The 20521-nt window shown below is 44.6% G+C and overlaps 1 protein-coding gene across 3 annotated transcripts in view; it reads right to left on the reverse strand.

Moving 5' to 3' along the window:
• ADGRG2 (adhesion G protein-coupled receptor G2) overlaps nucleotides 1–20521 on the reverse strand; it is a 209729-nt gene that overhangs the window by 2087 nt on the left and 187121 nt on the right. For all 3 annotated transcript variants that reach the window (XM_073667454.1, XM_073667458.1, XM_073667447.1), the window contains 4 exons: nucleotides 19992–20263; nucleotides 18213–18312; nucleotides 9243–9523; nucleotides 4533–4634 (listed from right to left, as the gene is read on the reverse strand). In XM_073667454.1, coding sequence (XP_073523555.1) covers nucleotides 4533–4634; nucleotides 9243–9523; nucleotides 18213–18312; nucleotides 19992–20263 — 755 coding nt within the window. The remainder of the gene's footprint in view (nucleotides 1–4532; nucleotides 4635–9242; nucleotides 9524–18212; nucleotides 18313–19991; nucleotides 20264–20521) is intronic.

Consider the following 20521-nt stretch of genomic DNA (forward strand, 5'->3'; position numbering starts at 1 on the left):
GATGCCAGTCGACAGAGCGGAAGAGGAGATGCTGCTCTGTTGACTTGACATCACTAGAAGCAAGAAGATCACAGGCAGAAGAGGTCCACAACTGTTCTGAGCAGGCAGAGATCGTCGCCAGGCAGAACTTTGGGTCATGAATGTGGCTTTGTTCAGCACGTCATTGAATATCTGTTTTAATGGAACATTAAGAGTTTGAAAAGTGCAAATTTTTTCAATATTTTTTTGTAAATTAGAGTTATCCCTTCACGACATATGACGGAATTTTACATCATATGTCGTGTCCCTGACTTTGATGCAGGCTCCGACACTGAGCCCACATCTGTCCCCACACATGACAGCTAATATAATCAGTCATCATGTGTCTTTAACAGCTGTGGTTGGATCAGAGCTCCATCTGCCGCTGTTAACCAGTAATATTTAATCTATGCCGGCCGGAAGCGCGTAATTCCGGCCACCCATTGGAGCCCCTGTCATGATCGTGGGGCGCCGATGGGTTGTTATGACACTCCGGGGTCTGCAGATGACCCCCGTGCCTGTCATTATGATACTACTGTGAATGCCGGCTCGTGGTCAGCATGTCAAGCCAGGGCAGGGAGATGCCCGGCGTGCAACGCAAATGAAGGGGGTGAGGGAGCTGGTAAAGGGGAGCCCTGACGATAGGGAGAGGGAGAAGATGGTGACCTCTCAACACTCACCTCCCTATCGCCCTAGCCAGGTCCTTCTTCCCCGTGCACTGTCGCGTGCCTAAGGTGACCCTGGGTCTTAGCCCTAGATAGTAAGCAGGGCAGCAAGACACTAGTCTTACTACTACAAAAAGATAAAACAGGGAAAGAGACAGAGGAAACACAAACAAATGGAAATCCTCAGTAATCAAAAGGAACACAAATAACTTCTCGAAGAACTCTATAGCTTCTCCAGGAACACCACCGCTACTCAAGGTAAGTAAGGCACAGATAGAAAAACCTATTGCTAGCATGGGAAGAAGCCAGGAGTGAGCTTAAAAATAGTGAAGGGGGAGTGTTACCAATAAGCCGCAGCTGAGACCAAAGCCAAATGGAATCTCAGCAGACTTAAACCAAGAACTCTTAACCCCTTCCATACAAAAAGAATCAAACCTGAGCCACTCATGTGAATGGTCACGTAGACTCCAAAGAGGACCTGTGATCAGCTAATCTCAGTGATCTTCTGATCCCAGCTGCACCACAGGTCCCAGCAGGATGCGGCACACTTGTGACACAGCGTTCAAAGGAGATAGTCATTTCTGATGCACTGCTATGTATAGCACAGGTGATCGAACTATTGCAGCTTCAAGTATTAAATAAAGTAAAAATTTTAAAAAAATGTTTTTAAAAATATGAAAAGAAAAGTTCATATCCCTTTCCTTTTGCTCCATTGAAAATGAAACAATAATAAAAAAATACACATATTTGGTATCGCTCAGAAAGTATCAATCACAATATAAAATAAAATAGATTAATCCAATTGGTAAACGGCATAACGAGAAAAAAAAAATCAAAATGCCAGATAAGTTTTTTTGTTCGCTGCAACATTGCAATAAAAGGCAATCAAAACATCATATCTACTCCAAAATGGTATCAATAAAAACATCAGCTCAGGTCACAAAAAATAAGCCATCACACAGCCCCAGATCCTGAAAAATGGAAACACTATGGGTCTCGGAAAATGGCGAAAAAACGCAAAAACTTTTCATACAAATTTCTGAATTTTTTTTCATCACTTAAACCATACATGTTTGGTATCTGTTCGCTTGTCCTGACCTGGGGAATCATATTGCTAGGTCAGTTTTACCCTATAGTAAACATGGAAAATAGAAAAACCCAAAAAAGCACTTTTTTTGCAATTTCACTGCACTTCGGATTTTTTTTCCCGTTTTCCAGTACACTATATGGTAAAATCAATGGTGTCTTTCAAAAGTACAACTTCTCCGGTAAAAAAAACAAGCCCTCATATGGCTATATTGACAGAAATATAAAAAAGTTATGGTTCTTATGGTTCTTGGAAGAAGGGGAGGAAAAAACGGAAAATGGATATGGTGCGAAGGAGTTATTAAACCTTCTTCTTAAAAATTAAAACCGTATGAGATGTGGGATGTATAAAGTCGTTCCAAAGTTATTGTTACGTTAATTGATGCATGCTTTTCTGAAGCATAGCGGCAATACTGCCCTACTGTACCAGTGCGCCTCGTTTGATGTTTCATGTTCGTGTCCCTGTCTGCCCCCACACTTGTAAAGCGCCAAGGAACCTAATGGCGCTATATAAATATTTAATAATAATAATAATAATACCAGACACAGCTCAAGGCTAAAATTAATGTCGTGTCTGGAAAAAAAACAGACCTTTATACTAATTCTAAACTACATGATCTAGCTACAAATACACAGAAAAACATGTTTATTGGTTAATCTAATCTTTAAAAAAGCCACAATAATGTCTTCACTGCTCTGTCCCTGACAGATTCACAGTAAAGAGGATTGTTCACCAGTTTGAGTATGTTAAACTGGCCACATCATGGAATAGTGGCTGCAGAGCTGAATAAATCGTTTTCATTTTTTAATTTCTCATCTCCGTTGTGGAGATATTAGCTTGTAAAGATTAGATTCCAAGAGGACGTTAGCAGATAGTCTTCTCTGGGGGCAGTTAATTTCCCCCTACATGACGCTGACCAATCATAAGCACGAGGCGTCATGCAAGGGCAGAAAAAGAACATGCCCCCAGGGCATATCATACCTGGCATTCTCTGTGTGAGGCATGTAGTTACACACAGCTCAGCTCTCTTAACTGATCTCACTGCTAGTATCTTTCGTAATTTCAAGCTGGGAAGGGGAGTAAAGCAGAGCTGTGCGTCATTATAAACATGTTCTGCATCTGCAGCTCTTATCCCATGGCAGTGTCAGTTGGGAGGAAGTTGGAGTAGAGCAGAACTGATACCGCGATGAGATTATAATTGCAGATGCATAGGTGTTTGTTATGAAATACAGCTCTGCTCTACTCCTCCTCGCACTACACTGACGATGCCATGGGATGAAAGCTGCAGGGGTGTTTGTAAAAACACACAGCTATAGTCTACTGCCCTCTGTATTCATTGCAGGTGACGGCAGTGAAATCAGTGAGGATAGAAGGGCACTATGTCATTACATGTCTCAAACAGAAATAGCCGGTCTGACCTTCTCTGGGGGAGTGTTCTTTTTTTTCCCCCTGCATGACACCTCCTACTTTTATTAGTCAATTTCATACAGGGGAAAATGTAAAAGCCCCCAAAAACTAATCTCTGGCAACGAATCTCTCCTTGGTTTTAGTGGAAATTAGAATCTAAAGTTTACAAGCTAACATTTCCGCAATGGAAATGAGAAACTCAAGAATTAAAACTATGTTTTATTCTATTATGTGGCCAGTTTAACTTGATAAAACTGGTTTAAGGTTCTCTTTAACTCATTCTGCTATATACTGTAATACATAGATTTTTTATTAAATCCTATTGTGAAAATGCCTTTTAGGCTATGTGCCCATGATGCCGAAATGCTCCGGATTTTTCCTGAGCGTTTCTGCATCTCCCTGGCAGAAAAAACGCATGCGGATTGTACATGCGGATTGTACATGCGGATTGTACATGCATTTTTCCTGCCAGGGACAAGCAGATGTGAAGCGTTCTTCACATGCATTTCCCCATGCGGGTTGACAAGCGCTTTCCAAGCGATTTTAGCATCACTTGGAAAGTGCTTGACAACTTGGTCACACTATATAAATCCATGCAAACGGCATGGATTTATATAGTGTGACCTTAAAGAAGGTTTAAAAATATAAAACTAAATCTATACTTACCTTCTGATGGCCCCCGCAGTCCTGCTTCGCTCCGTCCTGGCTGCCAGCAGCTCGCGGTACACTACACTGAAGGACCTGCCGTCACATGACTAAATGAAGTCAGTGCAGGTCCTTCAGTCCACCGTGAGCAGCCGGCAAGTGAGGACAAGCGCACCGGGGGCCATCAGAAGGTAAATATAATATTTATTTTTTATATATATTTTTTTTTTACAGGTTCTATGGTACCCGGGTCCGGAGGATAGTCTCCTGTCCTCCACACCCGGGTACCATCCGCACATTGAAACGCTTGGATTCTGCATCTGCAGATGCAGTGATGCGGAATCCAAGCCTTCCAATGCAAGTCAATGGTGGCGAAAAAAGCGCTTCCGCAAAATAATTGGTAGTGCTGCGTTTTTTTTTTTCCCCATGATAATCCGCAGCGGAAATTTGAGCAGCATGTGCACAGCACATGCAGATCATCATTGGGGAACATGGCAGGCCTTCTACCATGCGTTTTTGACGTTTTTCTGCAGCGTTTTTGCTGCTGTGGAAACGCTTCAAAAACGCATCGTGGGCACACAGTCTTAGCCAGAAAATATATGCACTTTCATATGTCAATGTTAATTAAAGAGACAGGAGGCATGCTATACATAGTAGATATTAGCTAGTGTTAAAGTGGAGGCAATTAGCATGCTCATTAAAAGCATTACCTGAATTTTCAGCCAGTCTAAATTTTCCACAGCAAAGATAGCGCCTCCACTGCTTGCGGACATTTTCCTTTGCTACACAGTAGAAGAAAAATATGAAGAATCCTAGAAAAGAAACATACCAATTATTTCTTGTTGCCCATATAGCAGCAAAACATTTTCAAGCGCTGTACACAGACTGTAATAATTCACACTGGAGCCATTCTGAATGTTTTTTTCTGCATGTGGAAGGAAAGTGAAGTACTAAGGATCCTGTATGATTGCAGGCAGCATGTTATGGAGCAGGAGAAGCCAAGCAGATTGATGTATAATTTTGTGTAAAAAAAGATTTTGTAAAAAGTATTATTAATACATTTAAACTTTTGCTCATTCTGAGATTAGGAGTCTGGTGGGCGGCCTTATTATTGACTGACAGCCTTCCTATAAAAATACATAGGAAGAAGGACAAAAAAAAACAAACTGACCAACCATGAAGCCCAGCATAAACAAAAATATATTAAAATATAATTAACTTCTATTAATATCAGAAAGTCAACTATAAGGCTATGTGCCCACGTTGCGGAAATGAAGCAGAAAATTTCTGCTTCATTTCCGCATGTCCTCTCCTGGAAAAACGCATGCGGAATTCCACAAGCGTTTATCGCGCATTTATCGCGCGTTTTTGACATGCGGAATTGCCTTGCGTTTTTTCATGCATTAAATAAGGCAATTCCGCAAAATTAATGAACATGCTGGGGATTTTTGAATGCAGCATAAACGCTGCGGAAAAATCCGCAGCATGGGCATTGAACTTGCGGATTCTCATTGGGGACCATGGGGTGCGGCTTACCAAGCGTTTTACAAGCATTTCCACTGCGGAAATTCCGCATCCAAAACGCTTGTAATCCGCAACGTGGGCACGCAGCCTAAGAATACACATGTAAAAAACAGCGTATTATGGGGAGTTATAATGGTAGAGTGCCTGTAAATGTACATACATTTATACAAGTACTGGCATTATACCATTATGTAATTGACTCCCCATGATACGCTTTTTTTTTTTTTTTACTTATTCTGGGTGTGTGCTCCTATATTCATGTATTTTTTGTATTCTTATTGTTGCCTTCATGATCCTTAATAAAGGTTAATTATATTTTAATATTTTTTTTTATACTAGGTGTGACATACCTGGTGGCGGGCTTGCATGGTGCACCATCTCTCACTATGCAAGATCGCAAACTTGATCATCAATCCAGTCTGCTAGCCTGGCTTCTATTCATGCTGTCTGTTTGTCTCTGTTCTGACTGCTTAGAGCGGCGGCTCGGTTACTTCCTGATTCTTGTAGCTACTGTGAGCACACCCCTAATGCGTCCTCAGCCTATTGCTGTCTGTCACTGGATATTTAAACCAGCTTCACTTGGAAGCTGAGGCCTGAGCATCTTTAACATTCAGTGTGCTCTTTGATTCTGAATGTGCCAGGTCCTGTTCTGTTTTCTTGCCTGCCTGTCCGCCTTCCTGGAGGCTGTATTTCCAGGCCTGTCTGAACACGCTCCTAGCCTGTTCGTTTCTGCCTCTGGGGGCTGTATACCCAGGCTCGTTCCTGTATTTCGCTGCAGTAACAGTTCCTGTCTGAACTGTCTCCTAACCTGTTACCTGTTTTGTCCCTATGTCCGTTTCCTTCCTTTTGCTGCAGTGTCTGAACCAGCTCTTGGCTATACCTAGGCTCGTTCCTGTATTTCGTTGCAGTACAGTTCCTGTCTGAACTGTCTCCTAACCTGTTACCTGTTTTGCCCCTATGTCCGTTTCCTTCCTTTTGCTGCAGTGTCTGAACCAGCACTTGGCTATACCTAGGCTCGTTCCTGTATTTCGTTGCGGTACAGTTCCTGTCTGAACTGTCTCCTAACCTGTTACCTGTTTTGTCTCTTTGTCCGTTTCCTCTCTTTTTCTGCAGAGTCTGAACCTGTACCCAACTCCTACTCATTGTCGCTGTACTTCTGTTTGTGAGTTTGGAGTCCACTCGCTACTTCCTTGCAAGTACCTTGTGTGTATCTGATTCTGCCTTTCCCTTCCAGTCTGTTCCGTGTGAACAGAGCCCTGTCCCCTCTGCTCTGTCTTTGCTCACCGCTTTGGCGGTTTATCTCTGTTCTGCCTTGCTTGCCGCTCTGGCGGTTTCTGCACGCTTTGCTCAGCCTTGTCCACCGCATCTGCGGTTTCGCTCTGCTCAGCCTTGTCCACCGCATCTGCGGTTTCGCTCTGCTCAGCCTTGTCCACCGCATCTGCGGTTTCGCTCTGCTCAGCCTTGTCCATCGCATCTGCGGTTTCGCTCTGCTCAGCCTCGTCCACCGCATCTGCGGTTTCGCTCTGCTCAGCCTTGTCCACCGCATCTGCGGTTTCGCTCTGCTCAGCCTTGTCCACCGCATCTGCGGTTTCGCTCTGCTCAGCCTTGTCCACCGCATCTGCGGTTTCGCTCTGCTCAGCCTTGTCCACCGCATCTGCGGTTTCGCTCTGCTCAGCCTTGTCCACCGCATCTGCGGTTTCGCTTTGCTCTGCTTGATTACCACATCTGCGGCTCTGAACCCGTCTCCTAGTCTGTACTGGACCCTACCCAGCTGGGTGCTCTAACCTGCCTGTTCCTGTATTCCCCGGTGTGGGTCAACAGCCGTGTCCGGGGTCTGACCTGGAGTCGCACCTGGTCCCTCTGCTCGGTTCCTCCCTGGTGCACTGGCGTCGTTAGCCGTCGTGCGACCTTGGTCGGGTCGGGTAGATACTTAGTTACGCCCCTCCAGGCACTCTCGGTTCATGGTCCAGTGGGATCACTAAACACGCACACGCCAGTCAGTCCGGCCGTGTGCATAACACTAGGCTTTTATTGTCGGCCAGTTTTTTGTCCTTCTTCCTATTGTCATTTTACTGACTGTCCGTTTTTTTTGCCATCACTGTCCTGTGCATCACTTGGTGTGGAACTATTTATATACATTGTGGTAGATCGACTCACTCGGCTTCTTAAAGAGGCTGACACAGGAACCGTTTCTATTTAAAGTGCGGCTGGTTTATTACAATCCTCATAAACCATGTCACAAGAAAACGTAAATACAGTCTTTGTCCAGCAGAAGGTAAACCATAAAATGACACGTCCATACAATAGTGCTGGTTAACCCACCTGGCTTAAAGTCCAGCTTCCATGTCCTTTAACAAAGGCATTCAAGCCAGGAGACCTGCAATCTCTATACATCCAGCATGTGAGCGATAAACAGCTCAGAGCTTTCACCCCCAGGCCCTCCCCACACCAAATGCTCTAAAGGCTGTGTATTTTATCCTCTGACCTCCTCCCTCTCTACAGGTGTTCAATCATCCTTGCGCTAAAGATGGCTGATTAACCCCTTATTCCTTTGTGTGCTGGAACCTTTTTCCTATGTTTAATTACTGGAGCTAACAATCTCAGTGCTACATATCTCCCCTCCTTTGCCAGTGACTTTGTCACAACACTTAGGGTATGTGCCCACGGTCAGGACTTTCCTCATAGATTTTAGCCTATGGGGAAAGTTCACTAGCGGACCCGCAAGAGAAATTGACATGCTGCGGGTCTGAAAGACGCGCCGCATCTCAGTTTCCGAGGTTGAACCGCAGGAGCACAGAGACATCTGGACGCAGCAGCTCCTGACTATGGACCCATACCCTAATTCACCACATTAATTGTGTCACACCCATATGCTGATATCCGGGCTTTCCTGGCTCCCCCATTCCTATAAAAATACACAGAGATGGCTTTCAACAATTGCCTGGAGTCTTGAGTCCAGAATGTGCAGGCATTACAGAGGAAACATTTCCAATCTCTATTCCATGCTGCCTGCTGATTGAACAGCATGTTCAACACAACAATTCTTTTCTTAAAGGTACAAAATTATTCAAATAAAAAAAAACAGCTGCATCAAAATCAAAAAATATCCTATGCAAGATTTGGTGCAGACAATTATGGAGAGCTAGTAGATAATCGCTGGCTGTGTGCCCACGATGCGTTTTTTAAGCGTTTCCGCAGCGGCAAAAACTCTTAAAAAACGCATGGTAGAAGGTCTGGCATGTTCCCCAATGATAATCCGCATGTGCTGTGGAAATTTCCGCTGCGGGTTATCATTGCGGAAAAAAACGCAGCACTACCAATTATTTTGTGGAAGCGCTGCGTTTTCGCAGCCATTGACTTGCATTGAATCGCTTGGATTCCGCATCACTGCATCTGCAGATGCGGAATCCAAGCGTTTCAATGTGCGGATGGTACTCGGGTGTGGAGGAGAAGAGACTCTCCTCCGGACCGGGTACCATAGAACCTGTAAAAAAAAGAATAAAATAAAAAATAAATATTATATTTACCTTCTGATGGCCCCCGCTGCGCTTGTCCTCCCTTGCCGGCAGATCGCGGTGGACTGAAGGACCTGCGCTGACGTCATAGTCATATGACGGCAGGTCCTTCAGTGTACCGCGAGCTGCCGGCAAGCCAGGATGGAGCGAAGCAAGACTGCGGGGGCCATCAGAAGGTAAGTATAGATTTTTTTTTTTTTTAAACATTCTTTAAGGTCACACTATATAAATCCATGCCAGTTGCATTTCTGCATCGTGGGCACATAGCGTAAAGGAGCCCTGTGCTTCCCTGTGATCAATTGGGGTTACGGAGGCACCCACATAGCAGACAATCTATCATTTCAACATGTCAGACATCCTAAAATGTGTGTCAGGACTGACCTTGTAAACTGTTGAATATAGTAAAAAGGTACATCATAGCTGTTCTCCCAGGGCCAAATGAAAAGAAGCCGAAACCCCATGTGATGCCCAGGAGAAAAGTGATTCCGGCCACGCTGCGCAGGTCTTGGAAGGTGGTCTTCCTCTGGTAGCCCAGCTGTTTCTGCTTCTTGATGCGACACAGCTGTATAAGGACCACAACGAACATGCTGACGTTCAACAGGAATATTATAGCAAAATAGCCAACTATTGTGATCCAGAATACAACGTCATTCACCCAGCAGCTGTAAAGAAGAAAGATAAAGAAGTAAATAGCTTATTAGAGAGAAATAACACTGAGAAAACAAATGTAGAAAATGCTGTTACCAGGAAATTATTTTTTATGAAGATTATCAGTGTAAGACAAAGCGGAAGCACAAAACGGCATAGCTTTATCTGACTCTTGTCCCGTGTACATGGTATTACTGGCCTGCCACTTTACATAACACATTCCGACATGTTCTTACAAGCTCTTTTAGGCTATGTGAACACGGTGCGTTTTTTCCGCTCAGAAATGGGCCAAAAAAGCATTGTAACCCTTACCCAGTATTTCCTATGGGAATTTGCAAGATCTGTGCACATGACCAGGAATTTTCCTGACAGGATTTCATGTGCGTATAAATAAACAGCATGTCAATTCTTTGTGCGGATTTGCCTGCGTTTTTCCTATACAATGCATTGGAAAAATGCACGGCAAATACGCAGGCGAGAGGTGCAGCACCTGCAGAAACGCTGCAGAAGTTTCTGCAAGCAAATACTGATTGGGCACACATACCCTTATTTGCACAATTTAGAAAGGAAGGTATTGGCTTATTTAGGAATATTTCATTTCTATGAATATATTTATTATAATAATCTTTTTGTTTATACAGTGCCAACATATTCCACAGCACTTTACAATTCAGACACTATCGGCACTGTCCCCCATTGGGGCTCACAATCTAAATTCCCTATCAGTATGTCTTTGGAGTGTGGAAACCCACGCAAACACTGGGAGAACATACAAACTCCTTGCAGATGTTGTCCTTGGTGGGATTTGTACCCAGGACCCCAGTGCTGCAAGGCTGCAGTGCTAACCACTGAGCCAGCGTGCCGCCTTTTTTGTACTAAAAAGCGCAAACAAGACAAACAGCAAAGATGGGTTGTCCCTGGATTGCATATTACTCTTCTGTTAGATGAGAAAGAACAAACCAATTGGAATAATGAAGAAATGCTTGGGTCTGGTTATTCCTTTTACAAACTTATTATAGTAAACCTATTATCCTTTTTGATTTACTCAGGACATCCACATAAAGTGGCATTACAGGCAGTGACTAGGCACTGAGCGCATGTGTGGTCACCAGCAGATTAGGTGCTGTAACAGTAGTATCTAGACACGGGCATTTACATTTTTTTTACTACAACTTAAAACTTGCTTTATTTGGCTTGATATCATAGAGAAATGTGATACATTTGTGCGACAATCCCTTTAAAGGCAAGAGATAAGAAATGAGAAGGAGCTGGTGTCATTAATGAAATAATTATTTCTAACTTGTACATAACTTCTGTAAAGTTTTTTTTTCGCTATCATTACATTTAGAAGTTTTTCCTTAATATTGGCCAATTTGCATCTGACTAATGGGGTGTTTGCCTTTATCTGGACAACATAATAGGAATATAGGTTGAACTCAAGGGACCTGCTCATTTTTATAAGCCTTAGGCTGTGTGCCCACTATATGTTTCAGCGTTTCCGCAGCGGCAATTCCGCTGCAGAAACATTTGAAAAAGGCTTGGTAGAAGGCCTGCCATGTTCCCCAATGATAATCCGAATGTGCTGTGCACATGCTGCGGAAATTTCCGCTGCGGATTATCATTGCGGAAAAATCTGCAGCACTACCAATTATTTTGCGGAATCGCGGCGTTTTCGCCGCCATTGACTTGCATTGAATCACATAATATCCGCATCACTACATGTGCACATGCGGATATCATGCGGTTCAATGTGCGGATGGTACCCGGGTTTGGAGAAGAGGAGACTCTCCTCCAGACCCGGGTACCATAGTACCTGTAAAAAAGAAAAAAAAAAAAATATATTATATATATATACACACATTATACTTACCTTCTGATGGCCCGCGGTCTTCATAGCGATCCGTCCAGTGTCCCCAGCAGCTCGCAATGGTCTAAAAGGACCTGCCATGACGTAATTTAGTCATGTGGCGGGTCAAGCGGCTGTCATGGAAGGTCCTTTTAGACCACCGCGAGACACGGGGGACACCGAACGGATCGGATAAGGACACCGGGGGCCATCAGAAGGTAAGTATAATATTTATTTTTTACCATTCTTTTAGGGTCACACTATATAAATCCATGCAACCGGCATGGATTTATATAGTGTGACCAAATTGTCAAGCACTTTCCAAGTGATGCTAAAATCGCTTGGAAAGCGCTTGACAACCCGCATGCAGAAATGCATGCAAAAATGCTTCACTTCCACTTGTCCCTGGCAGGAAAAACGCATGTAAATTCCGTATGCGTTTTTTCTGCCAGGGAGATGCCGAAACGCTGAGGAAAAAAATCCGGAGCATTTCTGCATCGTGGGCCTTAAAGAAGTTGTCATGCAACTTAGCAATGTACTTGTTATTAAAAATTTTCCTTTTCTCAAGAACAAAGGATTTTTCAATTCTATAGTTTCCAGCTCATTGCCTAGGTTACCGACCACTACTCCAGTCTATCAAAGGTGGCCTGTCTTCATGCAAGGAGTGCAGCACTTACAAGCTCTTTGCTATAGAGCTTGCATGAACTGCTCTGAAGGTGGCAGGATTGGGGTATCCAAAGCTGCCTGTGATTGCAGCATCAAAGAACGAAATGATCGGGCTAGTGGCATAATAATCTCCCCCAGCAAATGGTGTTCTCCTGAAGATAGAACATGGGGCAAGTCCTATAACTCAAAAACTATAATGGGATACTTTCACACATGGATATTCTGATACATTTCTGTTATTACAGAGGCTAGATATTAAAGGAAATCCAAAAAAAGTTGATAAAATTCCACAATGTAAAAAAATTAAATCCTTTATTCAGTAATTAATAGTGTTGAGCATTCCGATACTGAAATATCGGGTATCGGCCGATATTCGCGGTATCGGAATTCCGATACTTAATTCCGATACTTTTAGAATATCGAATACCGGAATCGGAAGTTCCCATAATGCCTGCGCTCTGCAGTGTCTCTGAAGGATGACAAGCTGGATGGCAGCGCTCAGCTGTGATCCAGCCTGTCATCAGAATGCCATCCCAGCTTGAGAGAATTCTCCTGATTGTTTAAAAGCCGGCGGGCGGTAAAAAGCCGCCGGCTTTTAAACAATCACACAGCCCCATACTGCTTCCCCGCAGCCTCCCACCTCGGTCCTCCGCTCCCCTTGCCACCTCCCATCCCGATCGTAAGTTAGGACCGGGCGGGGAGCGCAGCACCAAAGAGCGGGGAGCGAAGGACCCAGGCGGGGAAGCCGGCAGTGAAAAGACTTCACCGCCGGCTTTCCCGTTCTGTGCTGCGCTTTCCCGCCGGTTATTTCAAATGAACAGCTGAGGTATCAGGTGATGCCGATCAGCTGTTCATTTGAAGTAGCCGCGGTGCCCTCAGAGGGTTCACGTGAGTTCATGCTTGACTGCATTGCATGAACTCACATGAACTTTCCCACGGCCGCACAGGTCAGCCTCACCTCCCTGACGATCAGACCCGTCATGAGTGGTGTGTGTGGGTGTCTGTGCGATGTGTGCGGGTGTGCGCGGTGTCTGTGCGATGTGTGCGCGGTGTCTGTGCGATGTCTGTGCGATGTCTGCCGGTATCTGCGTGCAGGCAAACATAGGCCGATGTGACACTACTACTCCCATCGGCCTATGTCTGTCCCCCGTCCACTCGTGCCAGCAGGATCAGCTTGATGGGAGCAGTAGTTCCCATCAGCCTGATCCTGCTATTTAAACTGCCCCATGGTCCCCAATAAATTTTAAATACATGTCATTGGTGGCCAGTGGTCACCTAAAATAAATTAGTTTATACATTACCTGTCCCCGCCGATCGCCACCTAAAATAAAGTAAAAAATAAAAAACTACACCTATACTCACCTAGACACCTAATTCCCCGAAGCCATCGATCTCCTGTAATAAAATATAAAATAATAAACCACAACCTTATCCTTACCCCTCCGTAGTAGTCCACGAGTGTCCCACGAAGATCTCCAGTTTAGAGCAGCCACATAGAATGTGACCGCTCTGAACCGCCGCCGCTAGAATAACGGGGCCGTAAAGCAGCCCCGTCATTGCATAAGCGGGTTCGCCGGAGTTCAGGCAGCGCAGCTCCGGTTAGCTGCTTTACGGCCCCGCTGTACCGTGAGAAATTCCCACGGTACAGCAGTGCCGTAAAGGAGGTCTCCGGAGCTGCGCTGACTGAATGCACTCCGGTGACCTCAGTCAGTGGCTCCCGCTGCCGGGAGCGGACGTGTTCCCGGCAGCGTGAGCTTACAGCAGCCATGCACAGCTGTCACCATCTCCAGATGTGACAGCTGTGTATGGGAGATCAGCGCAGGAACGTGGACAGGTAACTATTTTTATTTTAGTAAACTAAGAATTAAATAAAATGGTGTGTTTTATTTCAAATAAATTATTTTTTTCTGGGTGTAGTGTGTATTTTTTATTTTTAGACGCCCATCATTATTAACCTGGGCTTCATGGCAGCTGGCGCTGACATGAAACCCACCACTATTACCCCATGCCACCGCACCAGGGCAGCGTGGAAGAGCGAAGCTAAGTGCCAGAATTGGCGCATTCTATGGATGCGCCATTTCTGGGGCGGCTGACGGCTGGTGTTTCTAGCCTGGGAGGGGGCCAATATTCATGGCACCCTTCCTGGGCTATTAATATCAGCCCCCAGCTGTCTGCCTAGCCTTTGCTAGCTATTAAAATAGGGGGGACCCCACGTCATTTTTTTGGGGGGTCTCCCATTTTAATAGCTAGTAAAGGGTAGGTATTCAGCTGGGGGCTGATATTAGTAGCCTAGGAAGCTCCGTGGGTATTACCCCCTTCCCAGGCTTCAAACATCTGCCCCAGCCGTCTGCTTAACCTCCGCTAGAGACTAAAATTATGGGGGATCCCACGCCAATTTTATTTTTAATAAATACTTTATTTTAACACTAAATGACACTTGAGGGGTTAATAAAGATGCAGTCCCTAAATTATTATTTATTTTTTAATTAATTTTTACCAAAAATTTTGACGTGGGCTTTGCCATATTTTTGTATGCCAGCCAGGTACAGCATCCAGGAACGGGCTGCCCCCAACTCCCAGCTGCCTATTTGTACCTGGCCGGACTCAACAATATAGGGAAGCCCTTTTTTTTTTAATTATTTCATGAAATAATAAAAAAAAAATTGACGTGGGGCTTCGCACTATATTTGTGTCCAGCCAGGTACAGCAGGCAGGAACGGGCTGCCCCCAACCACCAGCTGCCTATTTGTACCTGGCCGGACACAACAATATAGGGAAGCCCTTTTTTTCTTAATTATTTCAGGAATTTCATGAAATAATTTAAAAAAAATTGACGTGGGGCTTCGCCCTGTTTTTGTGTCCAGCCAGGTACAACTAGGCAGCTGGGGGCTGGAATCTGCAGCGCAGGGAGGCCCAAGCTTTCTGGGCTCCCCCCCGCTGCAAATTGCAGTGCGCAGCCACCCCGGAAAATGGCGCGTTCATGGAAGCGCCATCTTCTGGCGCTGTACCCAACTCATCCAGGGCCCTGGTGCGGTGGCTCACTGGGTAATAAAGGGGTTAGGGCCAGCTTGGCATTATCAGCTGGCCCTAAGCCCGAAATTCATGGGGTCACGCCAATATTAGACATGACCACCATGAATTTCTAGTAAAGTATTTAAAAAAAACACAACACCCAGAAAAAAGTCCTTTAATTGAAATAAACACACAATTCTTTATTGTTCTAAATTAAACCATACTTACCATCACGCCCATTCCAGCTGAAGTCAACGATCTCCTGCAATAAAAGAAAAATAATAAAGCAACATCATCCTTACCTTTCCATGGTTCCCAGGACCGCTTCAGCTCTGCTACATCGAGATGACAGACTGGACCGCAGCAGAAAGCTGCCATCCAGCCTGTCATCCCGCAGACACTGAGAAGTGCAGGCATGCTTGCGCTCCTCAGTGTCTCGCTGTGACGGCATAAAGATGAGCCGAGGTCATGTCCAATGAACTCGGCTCACCTCATGCACGTCACTGACAGCGTGGGAAAATTCTCCTGCACTCAGCGCTTCAGCGTGAGAATTCTCCCACGCTGTCAGTTACGTGCATGAGGTGAGCCGAGTTCATTGGACATGACCTCGGCTCATCTTTATGCCGTCACAGAGAGACACTGAGGAGCGCAAGCATGCCTGCGCTTCTCAGTGTCTGCGGGATGACAGGCTGGATGGCAGCGTTCTGCTGCGGTCCAGCCTGTCATCTCGATGTAGCAGAGCTGGAGCCATCGTGGGAACCATGGAAAGGTAAGGATGAGGTTGCTTTATTATTTTTCTTTTATTGCAGGAGATCGTTGGCTTCAGCTGGAATGGGCGTGACGGTAAGTATGGTTTAATTTAGAACAATAAAGAATTGTGTGTTTATTTCAATTAAAGGACTTTATTCTGGGTGTTTGTGTTTTTTTTTAACTTTGACTATGGGGTTAGTAATGGGGGTGTCTTATAGACGCCTCTCCATTACTAACCTGGGCTTGATGTCAGCTGGCATTATAAGCTGACATCAACCCCAACCCTATTACCCCACTGCCACCGCTACAGGGCAGTGGGAAGAGCGAGGCTAAGCGCCAGAATTGGCGCATCCTATGGATGCGCCATTTCTGGGGCGGCTGACGGCTGGTGTTTCTAGCCTGGGAGGGGGCCAATATTCATGGCACCCTTCCTGGGCTATTAATATCAGCCCCCAGCAGTCTGCCTAGCCTTTGCTAGCTATTAAATTAGGGGGGACCCCACGTCATTTTTTGGGGGGGGGGTCCCCCATTTTAATAGCTAGTAAAGGCTAGGTATTCCGCTGGGGGCTGATATTAGTAGCCTGGGAAGCTCCGTGGGTATTACCCCCTTCCCAGGCTTCAAACATCTGCCCCAGCTGTCTGCTTAACCTCCGCTAGAGCCTAAAATTACGGGGAACCCTACGCCAATTTTTTTTTTTTAATAAATCCTTTATTTTAACACTAAATGACAAGTACAGTAATCAACACTGTCACTGCACTTCATATATATGTGACTGACATGTTTCTATCTATCTAATCTATGTGTGATACTCTATTCTTTCTGTTGTAAATTGTCGGGTACCGCTGCTGAATTGCCGGCCGGCTTTTTTAAAGAGACGGTGCATTAAAACACTATTATTTTTTTTAATAAATCCTTTACACTAAATGACAAGTACAGTAATCAACACTGTCACTGCACTTCATATATATGTGACTGACATGTTTCTATCTATCTAATCTATGTGTGATACTCTATTCTTTCTGTTGTAAATTGTCGGGTACCGCTGCTGAATTGCCGGCCGGCTTTTTTAAAGAGACGGTGCATGAAAACACTATTATTTTTTTTAATAAATCCTTTACACTAAATGACAAGTACAGTAAGCAACACTGTCACTGTACTTCATATATATGTGACTGACATGTTTCTATCTATCTAATCTATGTGTGAAGCTCTATTCTTTCTGTTGTAAATTGTCGGGTACCGGTGTATGCCGCTGATGAATTGGCGGCTTTTCGCGTAATACATTCTACATTATTCTTAGTTGTTTTACTTCAAGTAGAATTAACCTACAAGGAAAGAAAGGGTTTATTTTCATTCCGATATTTGTGTCCCATTGACTTGCATTGGTTTCCAGTATCAGAATAGGCGATATCCGATACTTTTTGGGTATCGGTCCGATCCAATCCGATACGATATTTCCTGATATCGGAAGGTATCGCTCAACACTAGTAATTAATAAAAACATACGAAGCCATTTGCTACAGTCATAAGCAGAGCCCGTGTGCTAGGGAGGTGTTTACCTTGTGTTTTTTGTGTTCTTTTATGAATCTTTGTAGTATTTTTTTCTTCCTTTTTCACAAAGTCACCAATACAGCTTTACTTATAAATAAATATAACATAAAGAAAATCCAACCTAGATTACAACAAAAAACAACATGAAAACAGGCCAGTTTCGCAGTAATGAAATGGTGCAGCTCTCTGCCAACTGTAAGGCGGCGGTGTTCACACTGTGCAGTAACTGAGGCAGTGACCCAAGCAAGTCCAACATAAGCAGCTTTTATTCAGCAACTCACAGGTAAACAGAAAGTCCTCCGGTCCGCAGAAGGGTTAACATGAGTCCATAAACAACGGTTGCCGGGGGCAATGGTGGCGCCGGGCCGCTCAGAGCCTGACGGGTGCAGAGCCTTCCCAGGCGTGGGTTCAGCTACACACAGGCCCGCCGAGTTTTCCTGCTATGCTCCTAGCAGGTCCCAACACTGAACAACACTACTCCTTAATGCAGGGTTTTTAAAGGACCTGTGGCAAGAGCCACTGGAAAACCCGGGTTGGAGGGAGGAGGCCGCCCCCACTGCCTTCCTGTAGCCTCCTCCAAGAAATGAAGGACCTGCCGAGTTTTACTAATCGGCCTTAGCCAGATAGCCTGACCAGGTCAATGCTCGCCTTCATTGCTGCTCTGCAGCCGCAGGTGTATCTGTGACTGCAATGCACTCCAATGGATTTAATAGGTCTCTGTACACATTCTGGGGGATATATAACGTCCCTGGTATACGATCCCGGTCACTGCCTCACACAACCCATTACCTTACTTATGATTCGATCCTTGGAGGCAACACTATTACATTAAATTGCATCACCAGCTAAATTAAAGCACGCTTATATCTCAACTTACAAATAATCTGCAGATCCATTCGGATATTTTCCACTGATTTTGAGAAAATACAAGTCTTTGTTAACTGCAAGTATAATTGCCACGACCACAGCAGGAGCTCCTGGTATGAGACCAAGCATAAATGTTAGAAGAAAATTATGACTGCTCCTCTCACATGCTACACAGTATGATGACAATAGATAAACCCACAGAAAAAAACGGGAGAAAAAATTATCTAATGAATAAATAATAATAATAATAAGACTGATTGCTTGAATTAATTTTTTGCATTAAAGGGAACATGACAGTCAATTCACACTTCCCTAACCACAGGCAGCATGAATCAAAACCTGGCTGCACGATTGCAGCAGAAGCGTTTCAGAGAAAACCCGACCAGCTTCTCTGCACATCGCTCTAGTTGATTGACAGGTCTCTTCGATGTGTGTACAGAGAAAGAGAGCTGTCAATCAACTGCAGTGATGTGCAGAGAAGCCGGACGGCTCTTTATATTGTTTTCTATGAAGTGTTCCAGAAAAAAACATATCAGGCTGCAAAAGTGAAGCCAGGCTGATTCATGGTGCTCAAGGTTTGCACAGCATGAATCAGATGACAGCTTCCCTTTACAGGTATTTTTTAAATTATTTTAATTTTTTTTTTCACTCTGGCCTCTGAGCCTCATAATGCACTCATGATAGACTGAAACCTCCTCTTCTGTACACAGATCATATCTTAGTAGTTATGTCATTATTATTACAGGCATGATTAAATTGAAAGGTAAAACCTATATATAGATACTGATACATCCACCATGTTTTAATAAGTAAAAGAAGTACATAGAATTGCTTTCTTTTAATGGGAACCTGTCACCAGAAAAAAAAGCAATTAACTTGCAGATATGGGGTTAATCTAAAGGTTAATAGCATTATTAACCTGTCTGGCACCCGCACTTACCTGACTGGACAACCGTATTGTTCGGACCATAAGACACACTTTTCCCCCCCAAAATTTTGGAGGAAAATGGGGGATACGTCTTATGGTCCGAATGTAGCTTACCGGATCGCAGGAAGAAGGGCCCTCCATTCCCTCCCTCAGGAAACCGGCAGTGGCAGCAGAAGAGGTGAGATACTGTGGGGCCAGTGTCGGGCTGCCAGCGGCGAGGCAGAGCGGCGTGCGCTGCTTTTCTGGTGGCCACGGCCATCTTCCTGAAGCCGTGATCTAAAGGAAAATGGCCGCCAGAGCCGACGCATGCGCAGACTGGGAGCTGGGGCGGCTATTTTCCTGCAGATCACAGCTTCTGGAAGATGGCCGTGGCCACCGGAAAAGCAGCGCACACCGCTCTGCCTCACCGCTGACAGTCCGACACGGGTCCCGCAGCATCTCACCTCTTCTGCTGCTGCCACCGGGTTCCTGAGGGAGGGAGGGATTGGAGGGCCCAGCTTCCTGCTCCACCACCACCGTAACTATCCCACTGCTGGACCACCGCCTTCTCGCACCCAGGGTCCGCAGCATTCCTCCACTTCCGCTGGCTTCCTGAAGGACCCTGCCTCCTGTGACCCCCGCTCCACAGCCCCACAGGTAAGATACCTATTCAGACTATAAGACAGACCCCCATCTTATAAAAAATATTTTTTTCCTATTTTCCACCCCAAAATTTGGGGGTGCGTCTTATGGTCCGAAAAATATGGTAATTTTTATGGTAACATTTTATATTTATCTGCTGGGTCCATTGATTGGCAAGTGACTCAGGGACAGTTCAGGCGAAGTAGCCTCAAGAATAAAATCTGACTACATTATACGTACCCCATCCAATAATGCAGAACTTTAACATGTATTTTCGTACGTAAGTATTAAAGACTTTCACAAGAGACAGATACATGTGGAAAGCTTCAAGGCCCATCCAGGTAATAGACACCAAAACAAAATAATGCAGAAATGCAGCAACAGAGATACAGAGTCCAGGAATGTCATTATACAGAGCAATCCAAGGATTTAGAAGGAACGTGAGGTTTAGGCAAACCAGGGCAGCACAAAGCTGAATTAAGATTTTAGATGGGTAATCCCTCCGAATTTTCCTAAAGTAAAAAAAAAAAGTAAAAATACAACTAATACTTTTAATATATGGCATAGTTTACTATTTACTGTATCATTCTAATTATTAAAGCAAATGTGATTAAAAATAATAATCTTAACCCCATGTTAACAAAAAGGGCAACTACCTATAAGACTTGACAGGTACGTGCACGTCACAGACAATCCACTGATTCTGATGGGAGCAATGCAATGCTTTATTTCCTTTCTGTTGGAACTGGGAAAGAATTACGAGCAACTAA

The sequence above is a fragment of the Phyllobates terribilis genome, unplaced genomic scaffold (assembly GCF_046119375.1).
Source record: "Phyllobates terribilis strain yellow unplaced genomic scaffold, ASM4611937v1 Scaffold_2__4_contigs__length_985480577, whole genome shotgun sequence".
In the NCBI taxonomy this organism is placed as follows: Eukaryota; Metazoa; Chordata; class Amphibia; order Anura; family Dendrobatidae; genus Phyllobates; species Phyllobates terribilis.